This window comes from Hesperophylax consimilis, chromosome 29 (assembly GCF_061612785.1).
Source record: "Hesperophylax consimilis isolate HC1 chromosome 29, BYU_Hcon_1.0, whole genome shotgun sequence".
Classification (NCBI taxonomy): domain Eukaryota; kingdom Metazoa; phylum Arthropoda; class Insecta; order Trichoptera; family Limnephilidae; genus Hesperophylax; species Hesperophylax consimilis.
In genome coordinates, this window is record NC_142864.1 from 19011702 (window position 1) to 19032842 (window position 21141).

At 36.8% G+C, this 21141-nt stretch overlaps 1 protein-coding gene across 5 annotated transcripts; it reads left to right on the forward strand.

The window, feature by feature from the left end:
- The first annotated feature begins 1657 nt into the window (after positions 1-1657).
- On the forward strand, positions 1658-19291 carry P5cr-2 (Pyrroline-5-carboxylate reductase-like 2). 5 transcript variants are annotated; one of them, XM_089649325.1, is made up of 7 exons: positions 1658-1822; positions 8219-8437; positions 9634-9704; positions 10962-11144; positions 14476-14688; positions 15412-15616; positions 19136-19291. In XM_089649325.1, exons 2-7 carry the CDS (start codon positions 8314-8316, stop codon positions 19210-19212), a joined length of 873 nt encoding a protein of 290 aa, XP_089505451.1. In that variant the 5' UTR covers positions 1658-1822; positions 8219-8313; the 3' UTR covers positions 19213-19291. The 5 variants fall into 5 exon arrangements, with proteins under 5 accessions (XP_089505451.1, XP_089505453.1, XP_089505450.1 ...); XM_089649327.1 differs by having other exon boundaries at positions 8237-8437; XM_089649324.1 differs by having other exon boundaries at positions 1658-1801; positions 8140-8437.
- The last annotated feature ends 1850 nt before the right edge of the window (positions 19292-21141 follow it).

The window sequence follows — 21141 nt, forward strand, 5'->3', positions numbered from 1 at the left end:
CACCGAAAGGCCACCAGCATCTGGAGGAAGACGAGTAACAGATTGTCCTACTCGTCTAACTGAACGACATTTTATCAACCCGCTTCCACAAACAGAGACTCAGGGAAGGAAAACACGAAGGAAGTGCCATGTTTGTAGTCAGAGTCACACAGCCGTTCAGCCAAGGAAAAGAACAGAAACAAGATACATGTGTATTCAATGTAATGTGGCTTTGTGCTTATTTCCCTGTTTTGAGATATATCACACAAAAAAACAGTATTAGATTGTAGTTCTTCAGTGTAAAATGAAAATGTGAAAAATAGTTTTAGATGACATTTTTTAGTTTCTTTTGTGTAAAAAAGTAAGGTGTAAAAAGTTTATCCCATAAAAATTTAAAAAAAATTGAAAAAAAAAATTGTGTAAATAAAACTTTTTTTTAGTGTAAATAAAACAAGTTCTATAGTGAAAACAACATTCGGATGAGGAAATATGGAAGTACAAAATAAAACTGAAATAAAAATTGGTAAGTAAATTTATGTTCTAGGTTGTACATTTTACGTGAACCGATGGTTGACAAAACATGAATCACATATTTTTTGTTATCGGATTAATTCGGTTATTTTGATATTTCTATATGTATTTCTTTAGCAAAGTTTGATTTTTATAACACATGCTATGAATATAATTTATAAAAAAATCAAATTTTGAAGGTAAAAAAAACTCACTCTACTGAACACTTTTTGCTCTCAGAAACTCACTCCCTTAGAGGTTAAGTTACACATATTTTATTAAATTTAAATCTATTTTAATTTCTCCTTTGTTTTGGGTAATGAATAAATGCAAATCTTGGAAGTAGAATTTAACCCACTTCCCGACATCCGATCAAGCTGTATAAACTCGTTGATGACAATGCATTTTATCAAATAACAACATATATATTTCTATGTTTAATGTACGTACATAGTGACCCACTTGACTGAGCGTAGTAATGTCCTGTTTTTACTCGACAGTTTGGAATTTCACCTGTTTTATATTTGTTTGTTACGTTCCGTCTCCGGTTCAAGATGGTGGCCATGTTGGATACTACCTTTTTATCCCACAAGAGTTCGCATTAGCGTGGTTCCTACATGCTGTCATACCGGAGTAATGAATATTATGGTATCTACCGGCATGAAGACGAATTGTCATTGAGATTGTGACGTTTCTTTAGACAAGTTGTAGACAAAAAAAGTTTAGTTAAATATTTCATGGTTTTTATTTGCGTTGGTATTTAAATACCAACTTGCAATTCTTAGGAATTCTGTATTCTTATGTTCACAGAACTACTAGGTAGTGATAATAATAGTCATGTGGGATAACCGTAAACATTTTTTACATAGGAATTTGTAAGTTTATCAGGAAGCCTGTTAATTCATTCGTCAAAGGCCTAAAATCCCGTTTTAAAACGGATTTTCAAAAATTAGAAGAGTTTTTAAATTAGCATTACTCATTTTTCTAAGCAAGATAAAATTAAAAACATACTTTTTTGGACGAGAATTTTACTGTTCACAGAACTAATGGCATAAAAAATAAATATTTTAAATGTCTAATTCAAATCTGTAAATAAACAAAAATTAAAAATAATTTTTGATAAATACCTATGTACTTCAATCTCTTTTGGTTTTGTTGTTCAGTTCTCTGAGAATATTGGTTCCGTCAATACATTCTTATCTGACGCGTTCTAAACACATATTTAATCTTATCGGTTCTGTGTTTATTAAAGAAAATTAGCTTTAAAAATAAATAACTTTAAAATATTCTAACTGATTTGTGATAACCAAAGGTTTCATTACGATATAAAAATGTTCTAAAAATTCAAAAATTATTAACTTGTGTATATTTGTATTTGTTGCATGCATTAATTTAAATAGTCAATGTTACTAACATATAGTTACTAATTTAATATCAATAAGTTAATTTTACTAACATGTTAATTAGATAATATAAAAAAGCTAATTACCTATGACCAGTTAATTTTAATAACTTAGTGTTAGGTTTTTAGTAGTGCTAACTTAAATGTTAATAATTTAATGTTTTTAAAGTTGGTTTAAATAATTTTATTTTATAAGCAATAATTATTCGCCTGAAACACTCATCCACATTGAAAAATCTCCTGATAAAAGATACATGACGCCAACGGGACTCGAACCCGTGTCCCTTCGATTTCCGGTCGACAGCTCTGACCACTGAGCTATGGCGGCTTATCTCTTATCCGCGAAATAATTCAATATATACTAGTGTTTCATTTAACAATTACTGCTTGTTACATTTTTTCACCTGAAAACAACCAACTTTATTTTATATGAGAAAGGCATTGTAAGTGCTAACTCTCTCACTAGATGGCGTCGAGACAAATCGTCTACATTTTTTGGTGAAGATACTAGAACTTGTCAAATATTAAAGCCGCCATAGCGCAGTGGTCAGAGCTGTCGACCGGAAATCGAAAGGACACGGGTTCAAGTCCCGTTGGCGTCATGTATCTTTTATGAGGAGATTTTTCAATGTGGATGAGTGTTTCAGGCTAATAATTATTGCTAACCAACTACAAGTGATCATTGTACTAAAATGCGTAATTTAATATTTTCATTCCTAATTATTGAATTCAAAAACATTTTGAAAAGTTTCCAATTGGCAACAACGTCATTATGATATAGACACCGCTGATGTCTGGTAAGACGGCTGTGACCAATATCAACCGTCAGGAGCCAGTGAAACTATGTAGTCCTTCATTTGGGTATTTTGTGAGGCAGAAGATAGTGTTAGGGAGGAAATGGGAAAGAGGAAGGTGGGGGACTACCTGGCTATTCAGATCTGGTCACCAAAATGCATTTCAAGCAATAATATATACCTTATATAATTATAAATTATTAAATTGTGAAATAATACAAATCAATCAAATTAAATTAACTTGCGCACGTTGGGATTTAAACCCGCGACCTCCGGATTGCTAGTCTAGAGCCTTACCCTTCACGATGGAGGCCTGGTTATAATAATAAGTTAGCTTATCTTGTTAGTATTATCTGAAATGTAAATAATTTAATTGCACTAACTTAATATGAAATGTGGTATTGTTGAGATATTGTTGAACCTTAAAGCTTTAGGGAATAACTCACACGGTCTCATATAAATAGTTGTATCTCCAATATTGTCACGGTGAGAAATGTGATTTAAACCGTGTTAGAAAGAGAAAACACTACGCTTTATTTTCAACTCTAGAAGTTTACTACAAAATAATTTTAAGTAACCAAAAAATGCAAATTTGAAATTTGAAAAAAAAAAAAAGAAAATTAGTGAATTCTATATTAACCGATAAAAAAGTGAGGTGAAAATTACGTTTGTAATACATTTGTCTAAAAATATGCGGATGTTTTTTTTTTCGTTATCTGTAATTTCAGTTACTAAAAACGTAAGATGAGCCATTTTTTTATGTTTTCATTCACAATTAAATGTTTGCATAATAAATATCGAAAATTATATTTATATTTATAATGATACAATTTGAAAGCGTATTTTATCACCTTTCAAAATCCGTTTTTGTTTTCAGATACGTTCAGATATATTCCACTTACATGGATTTTGTCAAAATATCGCTGAGGCCTGAAAATTTAATTAAAGTTAGCACTAACATGTAAATAATTTAATGTTACTAACTTAGAACGGGTTGTTTCGGAGAATTTGAACAATTCTTAGAATTTCAATGTTAATTTTCAAGTTCTGTGAAAGATTTTTTCAAGTTTTGTTATTATTTATGTTAGGTTGGACTGCCCTGACACTATAAATTTGCTATCTTTACATATACCTGCAAAATATACTAGACGGAATATTTTATTCTACAACAATAACTTCGCTACGAATTCTGTGTTAGAAAGAATACATAGGTTGGGCAATGAACTAAGTGATATTTAATTTTAACTTCAATACTTTTAAAGCCAAATTAGTCCACCATTTTTTAAATGTAAGTAATGTATGTGAAATCAATATATTTTATTTCGATTTTCTATTGTTTGTTTTATACTGTTGTTAAAAATTAAATTGTTATGTACTTAAAAGCCCAATAGGGCGTCAATAAATAAATAAATTATTTCAGTTCTGTAAAGCTACTAGCCTATAATGATGCAATAACAGAACTTGAATAGGACTTTCATAGAACCCGAAAATAAACGTTGAAATTTGATGCGATTGTTTAAACCTGTCCTTAGTGTTACTAACTATGATAAAAGTTTCTACTGAATGTGAAATGTAATTTTATTAATAACATGAATTCATTATTTCAAAAAACTTCTTAAAACATAGTTCCAATTGTTATTTAGTTATCTTAGTAAAATCCTCATATAGGGTGTCATAGTCCAATTAAAACGGGATTTTAGGCCTTTGACGAATGAATTAACAGGCTTCCTGATAAACTTACAAATTCCTATGTAAAAAATGTTTACGGTTATCCCACATGACTATTATTATCACTACCTAGTAGTTCTGTGAACATAAGAATACAGAATTCCTAAGAATTGCAAGTTGGTATTTAAATACCAACGTAAATAAAAACCATGAAATATTTAACTAAACTTTTTTTTTCTACAACTTGTCTAAAGAAACGTCACAATCTCAATGACAATTCGTCTTCATGCCGGTAGATACCATAATATTCATTACTCCGGTATGACAGCATGTAGGAACCACGCTCATGCGAACTCTTGTGGGATAAAAAGGTAGTATCGAACATGGCCACCATCTTGAACCGGAGACGGAACGTAACAAACAAATACAAAACAGGTGAAATTCCAAACTGTCGAGTAAAAACAGGACATTACTACGCTCAGTCAAGTGGGTCACTATGTACGTACATTAAACATAGAAATATATATGTTGTTATTTGATAAAATGCATTGTCATCAACGAGTTTATACAGCTTGATCGGATGTCGGGAAGTGGGTTAAATTCTACTTCCAAGATTTGCATTTATTCATTACCCAAAACAAAGGAGAAATTAAAATAGATTTAAATTTAATAAAATATGTGTAACTTAAGGTATGTAAATAATTAGGATAAAACAGAGAAGCTCCATATGTTATCAGATGACAGTAAAGGTCCTTTGCTGATAAAACAGAGAAGCTCCATATGATATAAGATGACAGTAAAGGTCCTTTGCTGATAAAACAGAGAAGCTCCATATGATATCAGATGACAGTAAAGGTCCTTTGCTGATAAAACAGAGAAGCTCCATATGATATAAGATGACAGTAAAGGTCCTTTGCTGATAAAACAGAGAAGCTCCATATGATATCAGATGACAGTAAAGGTCCTTTGCTGATAAAACAGAGAAGCTCCATATGATATCAGATGACAGTAAAGGTCCTTTGATGATAAAACTGAAATGAAGGCCTCAGCACGGGCAAATTGTTCCCGAGGCTCATATCGCCTTCCAAATCAGGCCAAACTTAAGATATATATTTTTTTCAAATAGAGAAAATAATTAGGACTATCACATAATAATTTGTTGAGAATAATTTACGGAAAATAAACATAACTTTTGATATAATTTCAAAAAATGTTCAAAAAATCTCTTCAAATTGGCCACATTTTGGGCAGCGGACGCTCGTAGGTGTTCGCAAATTGACCAGAATGTGGCCAAAAATGCTCCAGCGGTTTTCATCAACTTATAAGAACTGCACTCCACTGCTAGTACCTAACATGATTTATGTTGCTCGACTTTTCTATAAATATAATATGCATGTATTATACAGGGTTTTCCAATAAGAGGTGTTATTTTGATATTCAATCGTAAAAGATCAATGGTTTCGTTGCTTGTGTGGCACGTAGCGCCGTCTTGTTGAAAGTACACGTTGTCCAGATCAATACCATCCAATTCCGGCCATAAAAAATCATTGATCATCTCTCGATAGCTCAATCCATTCACCGTAACTGTTGCTCCAGCCTCATTTCGAAAAAGTAAGATCCAATGAATACCATATCCAATGACCATAAACCGCACCAAACAGTCACACATTGAGGATAGAGAGGCTTTTCAAAAATAACTCTTGGTTTTCCGAGCCCCAGATGCGACAATTTTGCTTGTTGACGAAGCCACCGTGGTGAAAATGGGCCTCATCACTCAAGATGATTTGCATTTGATTCACTCAAGTGAACTTTAATAATTTCAATGCGTTGTTGAATCGTGTATCGTTCCATTTTTATTAATAACGTAGTTTCCACTTGTGAAATGTTAAAAAATGACAGCTTCAAAAGTAAAATCTACCGAAATAGCGGGCTATTCAAAATAACACCTCTTATTGGAAAATCCTGAATATATATATAAACCTTTCGAAAGAAATTCTCTGGATGATAGTGAAAACCTTATCCAAATCCGTCGCTTAGTTTAGATGAACTAAGCGCACAAACAGACAGACACAGATAGCGACTTTATTTTATACTATTTAGAAATTAAAGAAATTTAATGTAGTAATAATTAGTGACCGACCGAAGTTTCGGTTTAGGGTTCAGCCTGTTTCGGCCGCGCTTTCGGTTCAGGCCGAATTATTACAAACATCGTCTCAGCCGAAACTGCGTTCGTGGTGAGTGTGACTTTAATCGGTCGCGCGGGTGTGTGTGTGTGTGCCTCTTTTAAATAAGGTGTTACATAAAACTTATTTTAAGGCGAAGCTTAGGGTGCGTGTAAACAAGACTATTTTTCTAAGGTTGCTTTATTATTTTCCCATTTTGTCTTGTTTATACGTAGCGTATTAAGGCGATGCACTACGTCGTGTAATATTATAAATTGAGCCGCTATCAATAACAACCCTTACGTAGATGACGATAAGGTTTAAATTCCCTCTTAACACCATCCGCCTGTTTTGATTTATGCAAGAAAAAAAACATGGCCAAAACGTGCTTTTATTTTATTTTGTGGATTTTCAGGCACAAATATTTAATTTTTTTTCGATCATTTTATAAATAACTTAATTTGCCACATTATACAATAAAATTCTAAGCGAAAATGGGTTCGTAAGTAGGAGATTTTGAACTTTAAAGCAGTTTTCATAGGCCTTTACATTATTTTTTTCCGGGCTTATAAAAAGACTTATCTAAAAAATACTCGATTATTTGCAAGTCCAAGATGTATTCTACTCGCAGTATTTAATTAAAGCATCTGAAACATTTCTAGGCGACCAAATTTTCAAACCAAAAACACATGATTTTGCATTACTACGTATGACATCGCCTTAGCAACGAACTAAAAAGCGCTGAAAGTTCATTGTACATTTGTGTAATATTAACTTAAATGAACTGTTACAAGTTTTACAATACAAAAATGCCTAATTTCGGAATTTAGAGTATTTTTCACATATTTAAATATGTTTTCGTTTTTATCAAAAGAATATTGAACAGAAGCCGAAATTCGACTTCGGTTTCGGCTAAAAATCTAGTTACGTCCGACACTAAATAATTACAATATTTGGATGATTTGTATAGCGCCGTTATTGTGCAAAATCACCTCAAGGGCGCTTTACAAATATACAGGGTGTATCGGCACGTACCCGACAAACTTTAACCAGCTATTCCTTAGCACATTTGGAGTAAAAAATGTTATGGGCACTTTGCTGTCCGGTAACATTTTTTTAATAAAAAAATTATCATTCATATTTTCAGCACATGTCACCACTGTTTTATCCTTTGTCACAGTTTGAAAACCCATCTGGCAATATTTTATTCGAGTTTCGTTGAATAATATACGTACGTACCTACATTGGCGCGCTTTTACAATCACAACGAAATGGCATGGCACCATTCGTCTCATTTTTAACTATTATTATTTAGTGTGTATGAAAAAGCGAAGACGCTTTTTGACACACTTGCTAATAACAGCTGTTGAACACGAGAAACAATGCCAATGACAGTGACGGAGTGTGGTTTTTTTTATAATTTTTTTGTTTTTAATTGAAAAAAAATGTTACCGGACAGCAAAGTGCCAATAACATTTTTACTCCAAATGTGCTAAGGAAAAGCTGGTTAAAGTTTATCGGGTACCTACGTGCCGATACACCCTGTATAATACATTTCTACAATGATATATGTTATAAGTAACTATATATGGAGATAATAAACAGTACCATACTTTCCTGGTAGGTCACTTGAGATTAACAATTAATTAACATTAACTAATTGTTTATTAGTGAAATTGATGTTCTAACTAACGTGTAAATAGTTGTTTTGTCCGGGTTAGTAGGAAGACATTAGACATTTGTGTAGTTTTGTATTGTGGTGGGCACCAAACACTAAACAAATTAATAACTAACAACAATGAGCGTCTGTGCCAAGGGACAACTACAGCCTCTGAAAGGATCCGACGGGAAGATGCTGAAATTGGGGTTCCTGGGCGGAGGGGTGATGGCGAACGCTATGGCCAAAGGATTCATTGCTGCAGGTTGGTACAAACTACAATAATTACACCGTAAAATGGAACCACTTTGTCCATCAATCAATTTTGAAACTAAACGTTGTGATAATAATGTGTCATCTTTGGGGATGCTGTGTGGAGTGTATTTTTAAGAAAGGAAGGATTGGAAGTTATGGGAAGGAAAAAGGTACAAGGGGTGGGTAGGAATCTGGGGTCAGTGAGTCTGTAAATGTAAATGGTCCCCGGGGCGGCGCACAGTGGGCTGAAAATCGCCTTTCATAGACATAGAGACTTGAATTTTCAAGGGTATTTTTTTGGCTAGAAATGGATTCTGCTGATCATTACTATGCTATAAAATTTCGTACGAAGCAATTGCGTGTACAAATGAAGGAGTTATCATTTTTTTAAGAAAAATTTGTATGGCACTGACATTAAAAATGAGGCTATCTCTGGAATCATAAGGTTGGCCATTCTATCCTTACACACAGATATACTACTATTTATTTGTATTTTTTTGACATACTTTGTATTGTGGCGCAACTTGCGATTTTTTTTTTTAAATCCTTAAAGTTGAAAAAAACACTTTTGAATGTTGATGATTCATTTTAATGCTTAAATGCTTTTCATATGCAGTGTTAATAAAATATTGTTAACTAGGCAAAGCCTACTCATATCTAAAGCATTTAAGCATTAAAATGAATCATCAACATTCAAAAGTGTTTTTTTCTATAATCCTCCTCAGGAGAGGGGGTTTGATCAATTGGTGAACTGCCGCCGAATCTCATGTCTTTTTTATGGGATCTGTCACTTTGACAGCATGACAGCCACCTGATTACGGCGATCCGAAAATTGTTCTGACCCATTCTCCTGCCGTAGGTAGGAGAGGGGGTCGTATAATTTTCAAATATAGCCTGTCTAGCAGATCACAGAGCATATCGTCGCCACGCCCACATTTATAACACATCATCTTTTTAGGTGTGGCAGGTCTGTATGGGATTGTATGGCGAGCAATATAGAGTTAAATAAAACGCTTTGATCTTACAGCGGAATCTGTCACCTCCTTTATTCTTGTACTTCATAATATCGCCTTTTTGTTCTTTAATCCATCTTTTAATTTTGTGTCTGTTATCCAATTTTTATCTATTGCAGAAAGGTTAATTTTATATGTAAAAGGTCACATACAAATGGCCAAAATTTGATATTACAATAAATAAAATTCTTAGGTTTGGTGAAAGCGGAGAATATGATAGCCAGCTGCCACCCAAGCGACAAAAAGAGTGCGGCAGATTTCAAGGTAAGGAGAAATATCCTATCAATACTTTTCTCGCCCTGAGAAGTTAGTCATTGAATAAATCAATTCCCAATTGACTCATTTTTTACATTGGTTCCATACAGGAGGACTTAAGGAAAGTCAATTCCCTTAGGGCTAATACTCTGGTGTAATATATAATAATCTGAAGCCTGGAAGTACCTGGCAATTCAGATCTGGTTACCAAACACGGCTAAAGCCATTTCAATTCCAGGGCGATACTGAGAGTATCTTACACTCTGGAACGTGCCGCAAGTGTACTACACAATAATTATTTTAAATTAATAATATTAATTAAATAAAATTAACTTGCGCACGCCGGGATTTGAACCTGCAATCTTCGAGCCCTTCGAGAGTAGGGAGCCTTATCCCTCGCCCACAAAGGCCCTGTGATTCTGGGAAGGAAAATATATGTGGGGTAGGCAGGAAACTGGTGGTCAGTATGTCCGTGAGTGACAGACATGTTGATCCATCCCATCGTGTAAGGAAGTTCATGGGTCAAGACAGCCCGGCTGGAGAGGTCAAAGGCTGGCCTCTCCCGTTCCGGGTACATCTGCATGGCGGGAAGACCCATCCGCTGCCAAGACCTGGATAAACCTCACCCCCATAAATCCAGGCACCCCGGCTAAGTCACCAAAAATTACGAACCACCTGGGGTAACCAAGAAGTTACTATTGCAGAGGCGTTCGTAATCCAATGAATGGTTCCCAGGCAACGGTACCCATACCTGCCTCCCAAAATGTATTGCTCTGAATCCGTCCCCAATTTGACATTAAGTACTTACCTATACAATACAAATTGTCCAAATAAACGTCACTATCTCAATGACAGGTTTTTTTAAAACTCTCTTCAGGCAGGTAGATACCAGAACATAGAAAAAATTCAAATAAGAAAGTACAAAAGTGAACCATTAAAACGGCCACCATCTTTAAGCAGAAACAGAATGTACAAACAAATCTACACACAGACGAAATGCAAAGCATTAAATTCACAAAAAAATTACAAAAGTTATTTGTCAATGGAACCGGTTATATCTGTACTTAAATTATATATTCCCCTTCCTCCATTACATCATTATATGGCTCTCTGATGTTCTCTGATTTGTCATCCTATTTCCTTGACAAGTTGGCTCATCTCATCTGAAAGTCTGCCGACTCCTGGTGCAGGTCAATGCCTCAAAATCCAGCTGATTCCAAACTAATAACTGCTACATAACTACACCAACTATGTATCTGTCTCTAGGCGCTGGGTGCTGAGGCTATCTTCGAGAACATTTCGGTGGTGAAGAGTTCTGAGGTAGTGATGATCTCTGTAAAACCCTCGGTGGTGCAGGAGGTCCTTCACGACCTGAGATCTATACCCGACTTGAAGGACAAGCTCTTCATATCCATCGCAATGGGTATCACGCTGGCAGATATCGAAGGAGTATGTACAAAATTATTGCATATATATTTTTTTTACAACTTAATTGTAAGGGAACGTTGTCTGAATGTATGAAAGAGACAACCGAGTATGAAAGAAGCGCATGATAGTGAATATGCAATAAAAACATATGACTGCTGTGTTCCCCGTCTTTACCGAATTACCTTCCTAGTTTGTAAGTAACTTATATCTTAGTACGAATAATAGCCACCAAGGTGCTGATTTTCCCCATATTTCTATACACTTTCTCACGTCAAGACTGTACTTTTTTTTTAAAAATGAACTACTATTATATGATTCTAAAAACCCCTGACTGTCCCTACACTGTCCCACGGCAAAAAACATTTAAAGGTACTTTTGACATGTTGCTCGTCAAACTGAGAACTCGAATCAGGATAATCTCACTATTGGTGATCATCAGATTATCCAGTGTTTGGCAGAAGAAGCAAACGACCTGCAGATCATCAAAAAGCTGGCTGCCTGCCCGCATGGCAGCAGAGAATTCTGGTCGCTTGCGGGCTCAATAGGTCGGAATTTTTGCAAACCCAGTTTGCCACCTCTTACCAGACCTGACGGCTCACTAGCAAACACCGCCACCGAAAAGGCTAACCTATTAGGGAAAATGTTTGCGGAAAACTCGACCCTCGACGACGGAGGTGCTGTTCCGCCGTCGGTTCCTCACTGCGGCTTCTATATGAAAAAGTTGAGGATCCGGCATCGGGATGTACTCCACGTTATACGGGGGCTCGATGTTAACAAAGCTAGTGGACCTGATGGAATACCTGCCCTGGTATTGCAGAGGTGTGCTGCGGAAATAGTTCAGGTTTTGACAAAGCTCTTCAAAATGTCCCTGAAGTGTGGCACTGTGCCCTCTGGTTGGAAAAAAGCGGTCATTCACCCTATTCCCAAGAAAGGTGACCGCTCCAACCCGGCCAACTACCGCCCCATAGCGATCACATCAGTTCTGTCCAAAGTTATGGAACGTGTGATCAACGACAAACTGCTCACATACCTCGAGAAAAACAAAATTATCAACGACCGTCAATACGGATTCTGGTGGAACCACTCGTGCGGTGATCTTCTCGCGTGTGTGACGCATGTTTGGGGGCGGTGCCTGGAACGTCACGGTGAGACCCAAACGGTCGCACTAGACATATCCAAGGCCTTTGACCGGGTCTGGCACCGAGGACTTGTCAACAAATTGCCTTCTTACGGACTTCCCGCATCCCTGTGTACGTGGATTGCTGACTTTTTAAGGGATAGGTCGATTCAGGCGGTTGCTGACGGTTTCACCTCTTCCTTGCACTCCATAAATGCTGGCGTCCCACAGGGATCGGTTCTGTCTCCGACTTTGTTTTTGTTGCACATCAATGACCTTTTGACATGTGCACCGATTCATTGTTACGCGGATGACAGTACAGTTCATGATAGCTTTTTGTTTGACAAGCCCCCAAAGGGCACACAAACTCCAACGGCTCGGAGGGCTTTAAAGCAGAGAATGGACGGTTATCTCGAGAGTATTTCCTCCTGGGGTAAAAATAATCTCGTCGAATTTAATGTTTCAAAGACCCAATCCTGTCTGATTACGTCTAAAAGGGATCCAAATGATAATCTAGTCTCCTTCAACGGAACCAATCTTCCGAACAGGCCTTCCGTTGATATGCTTGGGGTAACTATAAGTGACCAGCTCAGGTACGGGGGCTCCATCGAAGCCAGAGTAAAGTTGGCCTTTTAGAAGCTGGGCGTACTCTACAAGGCCCGCAGATACTTTAATAGTACACAACTGCTGACCCTCTACAAATCGCAAGTGCGCCCTACTGTCGAATTTGGCAGCCATCTCTGGTCCGGAGCCCCTAAATACCTGAAAACCCTTGACTCTGTGCAAAAACGGGCAGTCCGTTTGATAGATTCCCCAATCTTAACAAACGGACTGCAATCTTTAGAGCACAGGCGTCAGGTAGGTATGCTGTCCTTGTTCTATCGGTATTACAATGGAAGATGCTCTGAGGAACTAGCGTCATTGATCCCTTCGGCACCGGTGCGTAGTCGGGATACACGCCAAACGCGCGCCCAACATTTGTACACGGTTGACATTTGTCAGATGAGAACGGGTCGCTTCTACGATTCGTTCTTAAGTTCAACAGCTCGGCTGTGGAACGAACTGCCGGCCTCTGTGTTTCCTCCCTCCTACAACATGGGACTCTTCAAGACCCATGTTCACTCCTTCCTCTCCACAAAAAGACCCTCCACACAGCATCCCCAAAGATGACATAGGCCCTGAGGGAAATTATTTTCTTCAGGGCCTCCTGTGTGGAGTTAATATAAAAAATAAAAAAATGAAGGTCAACAATGCGCTGGAGTGACCAAGTGTCATTGGCGTACGTCGGTGTCCTTAGCTTTCTGGATATTTGGCATAATGCAATACACAATATATATATATACAATACCATGTGGGCGTGTTTCATGATCCAATAGTCTGAGGATTCTCCGCTTAAATTTGAAATGCAGAACTGTGTTTCATCATCATTCAAAAGGAATGGCGATATACAATCTAAAACCAAATATAAAAGAGACAGAGCGCGTGCTAAATGTATTAGAACCAAAAAGTATTAAGTCAGTGGCGACATTGACAGTGGTTTCCATTCAAATCCACGTGGAAAACATTTATAGCTTACTTATTTTTATTTGGAGTAAAAGAATGTAAATGTTGTTTTGCTGTACGATGATATTTTTAGGCAGTTAAAACAAATCACACTGCCACACGTCATAATGGATCACGTGATTCGCGCACTATTTTATAAGTACGATGCTGCTGGAACGAGACGGAGTGAATATCACGGGATGCGCTATGTTGTACGCAACAGCAAAGTGTGAATATTTTTTTTTTTTAATTGAAAAAAAATGTTGAGGAACAACTATTTCTTCTTTAACTTTTTTATGTAATATATCATTGATGAAGAAGATAATACTAATAAATCTAAATGAAACAGAACAAGACACAGAAAAATAAAAAGTTTACGGTCACAACTAGGAATCGAACCCAGGATCTCTTGTCTTGAAACTTGACCATTGGGACTTATTTATTAAACGTCATATTTGTCGATCCTGGGTTCGATTCCTTACTATTTGCGACCATTATCTTTTTCTCTGTCTTGTTCTGTTTCAAGTTTCATTTAAATTTATTAGTAGCTCAGGAATTGCTGGTTAAAATCTGTCGGGTACATGCTGTTACACCCTGTATAATGTACATATACCTACTTTGATCAGTAATTTGATTTATTTATCGTTTCCAAATTCAATGCAAAAATCAAAACATTTTTTTTAATAATTCCAGTGGTTACCGCCCGCTTGCCGAGTAGTACGGGTGATGCCCAACACGCCGGTACTGGTGCGCGAGGGTGCCGCAGTCCTGGTGGCAGGCAGCTCTGCCGGTGAAGCCGATGTGAAGCTCACGCAGCAGCTGTTCGAGTCCGTGGGCTCGTGTGCTGTGGGCTACGAAGGACAGCTGGACGCGGTCACTGCACTGAGTGGCTCTGGACCGGCTTATGTGAGTTTCTTTAGCATTCTTCTTATGGAGTCGTAACCACACTGCTGAAGATTGTGACCCTGATGAACCAGGCTTCTCCACTGCTCACAATCCTGTGTTGCATGGAGAGCTTTGGATACAAGTTATACTTGAACGGGAACCATTAATGGAGATGGAAAGCACACAGGTACACCGGCCAATGTAGCTGTTGAGTATGGACACACCAATAGCTGTGAAATGTGATGTAGGTGAATTCATAATATGTATACATATCATTATTAGAGATGCAACGGATAGTGAATTGGCCGAATGCTGGATATACGCCGTATGCCTTGATCAGATAGCCGGATTTCCGGCCAGTACTAAGCATGAATTGCGCATGAACAAATGATATATTCAAGTCCAAACTCATTAGAGAGCGCACGCAAGCAATTGACAAAAATATTTTTGATTTTGCCTACCTCTTTTATTCACTTTTCAACTATCTGGATTCAACCGATATCACTGTAATGAAGTGGCTGGATAGAAACCGGATAACAGATAATAATTATTATGATGCCATGTCACCCCGCAGTAGGAAGAAGGTTCAGATACCTCGGAGAGTTAATTAGCGTGTTTTGGAACCAGGACACATGGCTAAATACCCAATGACAACCCTACTGAATTAATTAAAGGGACTAGGTTACTCTCAAGGGAATACAGGAGCCAAGGCTGTGAGTTGAGTTTATTTGGATTTGGTTCCAGGTGTACTTGATGATCGAGGCGCTAGCTGACGGGGGGGTGAAGATGGGTCTCCCCAGGGCGCTGGCTCAGGAACTGGCCACTCAGACCATAGTGGGTGCCGGGCGCATGGTCCAGCAGACTGGCATACACCCCGCTCAGCTCCGGGACAACGTCACCAGTCCTGCTGGATCCACGGCCGCAGGGCTGCATCATCTGGAGAAGAACGGTAATTTCTTCTTTCTTCTGTCATCCTTTTATCTCATTTCTTCTGTAATCTTTATTCGGTATTTTGTCTTCTCTTCACCGCCTTCGGTCTTCTGTCTTCCTTATTTTTTCTTATTCCTTCATTCTTCTCCAAAAGATCTACCTTGGGACTCAGACAGTGGTTGATGGTCCAGATTACACCCATCAGCGCCTCGCAGCACACTGCCCCAAACATAGAATAGGGAAGAACTCAAAAAGGTTTCATGAACTGCATTTCACCATCATTATAAGAGAGACAGAGCGCGTGCTAAATGGGACAGAACCAAAAGATACTAAGTCAGTGGCGACAATTTATTTATTTATTTATTTATTAAACGCCATAAAAGGCTTTTACAGTAATGTGAAACATGGGATTATAAGTACACAGTTCAGGGCTGTCAGAGACTTGACAATTAGAAATAGCATTTTTCATTAAAATAATACATTCACAAGCAGTTTTTATTGATGCTATACATATACATTTCACATATATGTATATATGTGGAATGTATATGTATAGAACACCATATATATGTTACACATAAAGAAGAACACAACAGTCAGTATGATGCAGTACAAACAGACATTTAACATTTCACAAACATATCAATTACATTCATAACCAAGTATTTTTGCCTTGATGCAAGACGGTGAGGTTTTGAAAATATCAAAAAGGTCTGTATACGTGTTGGCAGTGCGGTGAAAACGCGCCAACGGTGAATGATACAAATAGTTAGTGCTATGATTGTCACTGTGGAAAAGATGGTGGAGTCGAGTTGATTTAACAGGGACACGAAAATTTATAACACTTAACATTTGAGGGCAGTCTATGAGATTGTTCAGTAATTTAAAAAGTATAAGAATGTCATTAATAGTTCGCCGGGTAGAAAGAAGTGGTAGATTTAGACCAGACATTAATGTATTATAGCAGATATCAATTACAGGCTGTCTCAATTTGAATTGAACGTATCGAAGAAATTTTCTTTGTACTTTCTCCAAGCGGTGTAAGTTACAGGTATAAATCGGAGACCATACAGGAGATGCATATTCTAGGTGCGATCTCACAAGAGAGCAGTAGAGTAATTTAATTGACTCAATGTTTTGAAAAGTCCTTGTGTTACGCATTACAAAACCTAGAATTTGCATGGCCTTATTGGAAATTGTTTCACAGTGACGATCAAAGGTAAGTTTTCTGTCAAAAATAACACCAAGGTCTTTGATAAATGGTACTAATGCAATTTCATTATTGTTAATTGAATACGATATGGTTATTGGAGTCCGTGAACGGTAAAAACACATGTGGAAACACTTTTTTACGTTTAGGAATAATTTGTTTATTTCACACCAGCTAGCAAGTCTATCTATATTATGCTGAAGGATAAGTGCATCATTTAAACATTTTATAATCTTAAAAAGCTTTAGGTCATCTGCAAATAGAATGAATTTGACATTTTCGAAACATAAAGATAAATCATTTATAAACAATACGAAGAGAAGTGGGCCCAGATGAGAGCCTTGAGGAACTCCAGATGTTACTTTAAATTTATATGAGACTTTATTATTTAATTTTACCATCAGTTCGCGGTTACAGAGGTAACTATTCAACCATTTTAGGAATGATCCATGTATACCAAGGGCTTGCAGTTTCGCGAGAAGGATATTAATATTTAACTTATCAAAGGCTTTTGAAAAGTCAGTATATATTGAATCTACTTGTGCACGAGACGTGAAAGCTTCACAGATATAGTGTTCATACAATAGAAGATTGGTTGTGGTAGACCGACCGGTCACAAAACCATGCTGTTCTGGAGTAATAATATGCCTAAACTTAACAGCAATTTTATCTAAGACAATACTTTCAAACATTTTCGGGGTGGTAGACAGTATGCAAATTGGTCTATAATTTAAAACACAATTTTTATCACCTGATTTAAATACAGGTGTCAAGTGATTAAGTTTCCAAGGATCAGGATATATTCCAGTTTGAAGTGACAGATTGAATATGTGTTGAAGTGGAGCTGCTATAAACTGAGCGCATTCCTTTATGAATACCGGTGGAATTTTGTCAGAACCTGACCCCTTCTTACAATCTAGAGATCTGATCTTTGTATTAACATCATCCAGAGAAATGTGGCATGTTGATATGTCAGTTACATTGGTGTATTTAAATTCAGGTATAGTTACATTATCATTTTTCTGTTCATAAACACTTGAGAAATGATCAGCAAAGAGGTCAACTATTTCTTGATTTTTTCTTGATGACAATGACAGTGATTTCCATTCAAATCTATATGAAAGGCATTTCTAGTGTTCTTTCTTATTCTGCGGCCTATATATATCTATAGATATACATTGCACCCCTTTCTTCGTTCATTTGCTCTACATGCCCAAACCACCTGAGCGTCTCTTTGCTGTCCCTTTTCCGCTAACCACACTTCTTCAAACGAGACAAAGGACATTGTGCATACAGGGAAATGAATATATATTTTTAAATCATTACGTTAATGGAAAACATATCTTGATAGATAAGTGCAAGTACAGGGTTTTCCAATAAGAGTGTTTTTTTTTTTTATATTCAATCGTAAAAGATCAATGGTTTCGTTGCTTGTGTGGCACGTAGCGCCGTTTTGTTGAAATTAAACGTTGTCCAGATCAATACCATCCAATTACGGCCATAAAAAACCATTAATCATCTCTCGATAGCGCAATTCATTCACCGTAACTGTTGCTCTAGCCTCATTTTCGAAAAAGTAAGGTCCAATGACACCGCCGGACCATAAACCGCACCAAACAGTCACACGTTGAGGATAGAGGGGCTTTTCAACATAACTAATAACTCTTGGATTTTCCGAGCCCCAGATGCGACAATTTTGCTTGTTGAGAAGCCACCGAGGTGGAAATGGGCCTCATCACTCAAGATGATTTGCATTTGATTCACTCAAGTGAATTTTAATAATTTCAATGCGTTGTTGAAGCGTGTATCGTTCCATTTTTATTAATGGCGTAGTTTCTACTTGTCAAATGTCAAAAAATGACAGCTTCAAAAGTAACATCTACCGAAATAGCGGGCTATTCAAAATAACACCTCTTATTGGAAAACCCTGTATTACAGCAACAGGAATTGTCTTTATCCTATATTTACTAGTAGTATAAGCAGTCCAATTAATAAATGATATGAAAATTAAAACAAACTGGCCAAAATAAATCTACTAAGATTATTTCACTTTCGACATATTGCACCCAATCGTAATGGAACTGATAGTAATAGGACACGCTGTAAGCTTCCATATTATTTTACAAGCATCGTATACACTTACTGTCCCTCTTCCGCTAGAGACAATGTGTAGGCGAAAACAAGACAAAGGGCTGTTCCTCATCGGTGGCAGTGTATACTGATATACAAATATATTCAATGTTAAGCTTTTTTATTTGTAGCCAACTCTCGCTGGTCAAATTTTACTTTCATATTATCTTGACTAATTAATAAATAATACTGTTACAGCATTCCGAGGCACAGTAGTTGGAGCGATAGAGGCTGCGGTAGGAAGATGCAAAGAAGTCGCTGCCGGGAAGAAATAATTACTCACACAATGTTTGTGCCAATACTCTACAAACAATAACCATTCCAACTGTGTAAATAAAATTCATTTTAACAAAATATGGCATAATCCTTAGTGCATTCTTATTTAAAATAGTTTTTATCTACCTCGACTTTACCTCCGCATTACAGTTCCAATACTTCTAGTTCTTTGAACAGTTCAAATCTTATAAAATCAGTTCGCGTTAAAAACATATGTTTCTAATTTTCTCTTTTTAACCTTTCCCTTACTGTGCTAAAAAAATCCACGCGTTCCGGTGCTGTGTAGTCAATACACATCTCAAAATAAGCGATTTAATATTGGAAAAATATAATTATTCATATCTAACCGCTTATGTTTATTATATTTTATATCAAAAGTGATAAGAATTGTAATTTAATTGCTGAAAACATGAAAAAACCATCGACAGATGCTAAAAAAACGTGCGAGCGGTCCACATTTAACGACGGTCCTCGACCTACTGGCTGGCACACACACATAGGTCGTAGGTATCGATGGTCTAAATCAAAATACAACTGCGGACGTGTGGATTTCTCTTTTTCCCGCATAGCAAACTAAATCGGGACATCAATAGCGTGTCATTTCCTCGCACACTCTTCGCGTAATAGTGTCACAAGGTTGATTGTATTGGTGTATTTGTTCCCGATTTTTAACAAAAATCTCTGATTTTTAATTGAATTTGAAAACTATGTAAAATATTATTTTTTAATTCAGTGCATAAATGTATAACGGAAGAATACCTAAAATCTAAGCCCAGAAATTATTGTATTTATAGAGTTATTAAATTTATTAGAAGCAATGTGTAGTAAATACACACCACAGATAAGGAAAGGTTAATAAAATATTGATTTGTATGTAGGTACTTAAATACCTAACTAATTAATTATAAACCATATATTTGATGTAACGTTTCTTTATTTCAAATAAGGAATTATACAATTTATCCAAAGAAACGTCACTACAATGACAGTTCTTTTTTCAAACTTTCTTCAGGCAGGCAGGTACCATAATATTGAAAAAATGTGAATAAGAAATTCATTTGAAAGAACGAATCCTTAATGAAGCACTGTAACGGCAACCATCTTTAACCAGTGGAATGCCGATGGGTGTCCGGAAAACATGCAAGCCTTCTAATATTGTCCTTACTAGAATAATTTGAGATGCAATTTTGACCTAAATGCTTCAAAAAATGTATGAAAAACCAAATCAGCATCATTTTGGCTAATAAAACTTTAGGTTCCACTAATATTTTTCTGTTTTATGCTCCGGCCTTCAACATTCAACAGGTCAAACGTAAGTGGAATGTATAAACAAATTTACAGCCAGACGAAAAGCAAAACGGTTGAGTTAAAATAGGACTTTGCCAGGCTCAGTCAAAAAATCATTATGATATCCATCATTCAATCCAAGATCTGCGGCTCTGCCACCATTTTTATCAATCTCATACATATTATAAAAATGACAGAATGTAATTAGGTGGCAATAGCTTAATTGATAGAGACGCCAGTCCCGACAAGAATAGAGGATCTTGGTTCTAGTTCTATTTGCGACCATTACCTTTTTATTTTTAGTGTCTTTATCGCTTTCATAATATTTATCTTCTACATTAGTTTCATCCACACGACAGCTGCGTATCGCACCGAGCCGCTCCCAACTAATTAACTAACAAACCATCACGCCGTTTCTCCGCAGGGCTAGACTGAGAGGACGGACTGCCAAACAACTCGGTCTTGGCACACACTCCTTGCCTCATTCACATTCATACATACACTTATTATTCTGACTCTTGACATGGCCCGACTCGAGTATCTGATTCACTTGATCGTGCCATGTCTTCCTCGGGCGTCCCCGACTCCTGCTACCATTCACATCTTACTCATTACACTTACATCAGCATTGCACTCTTTTC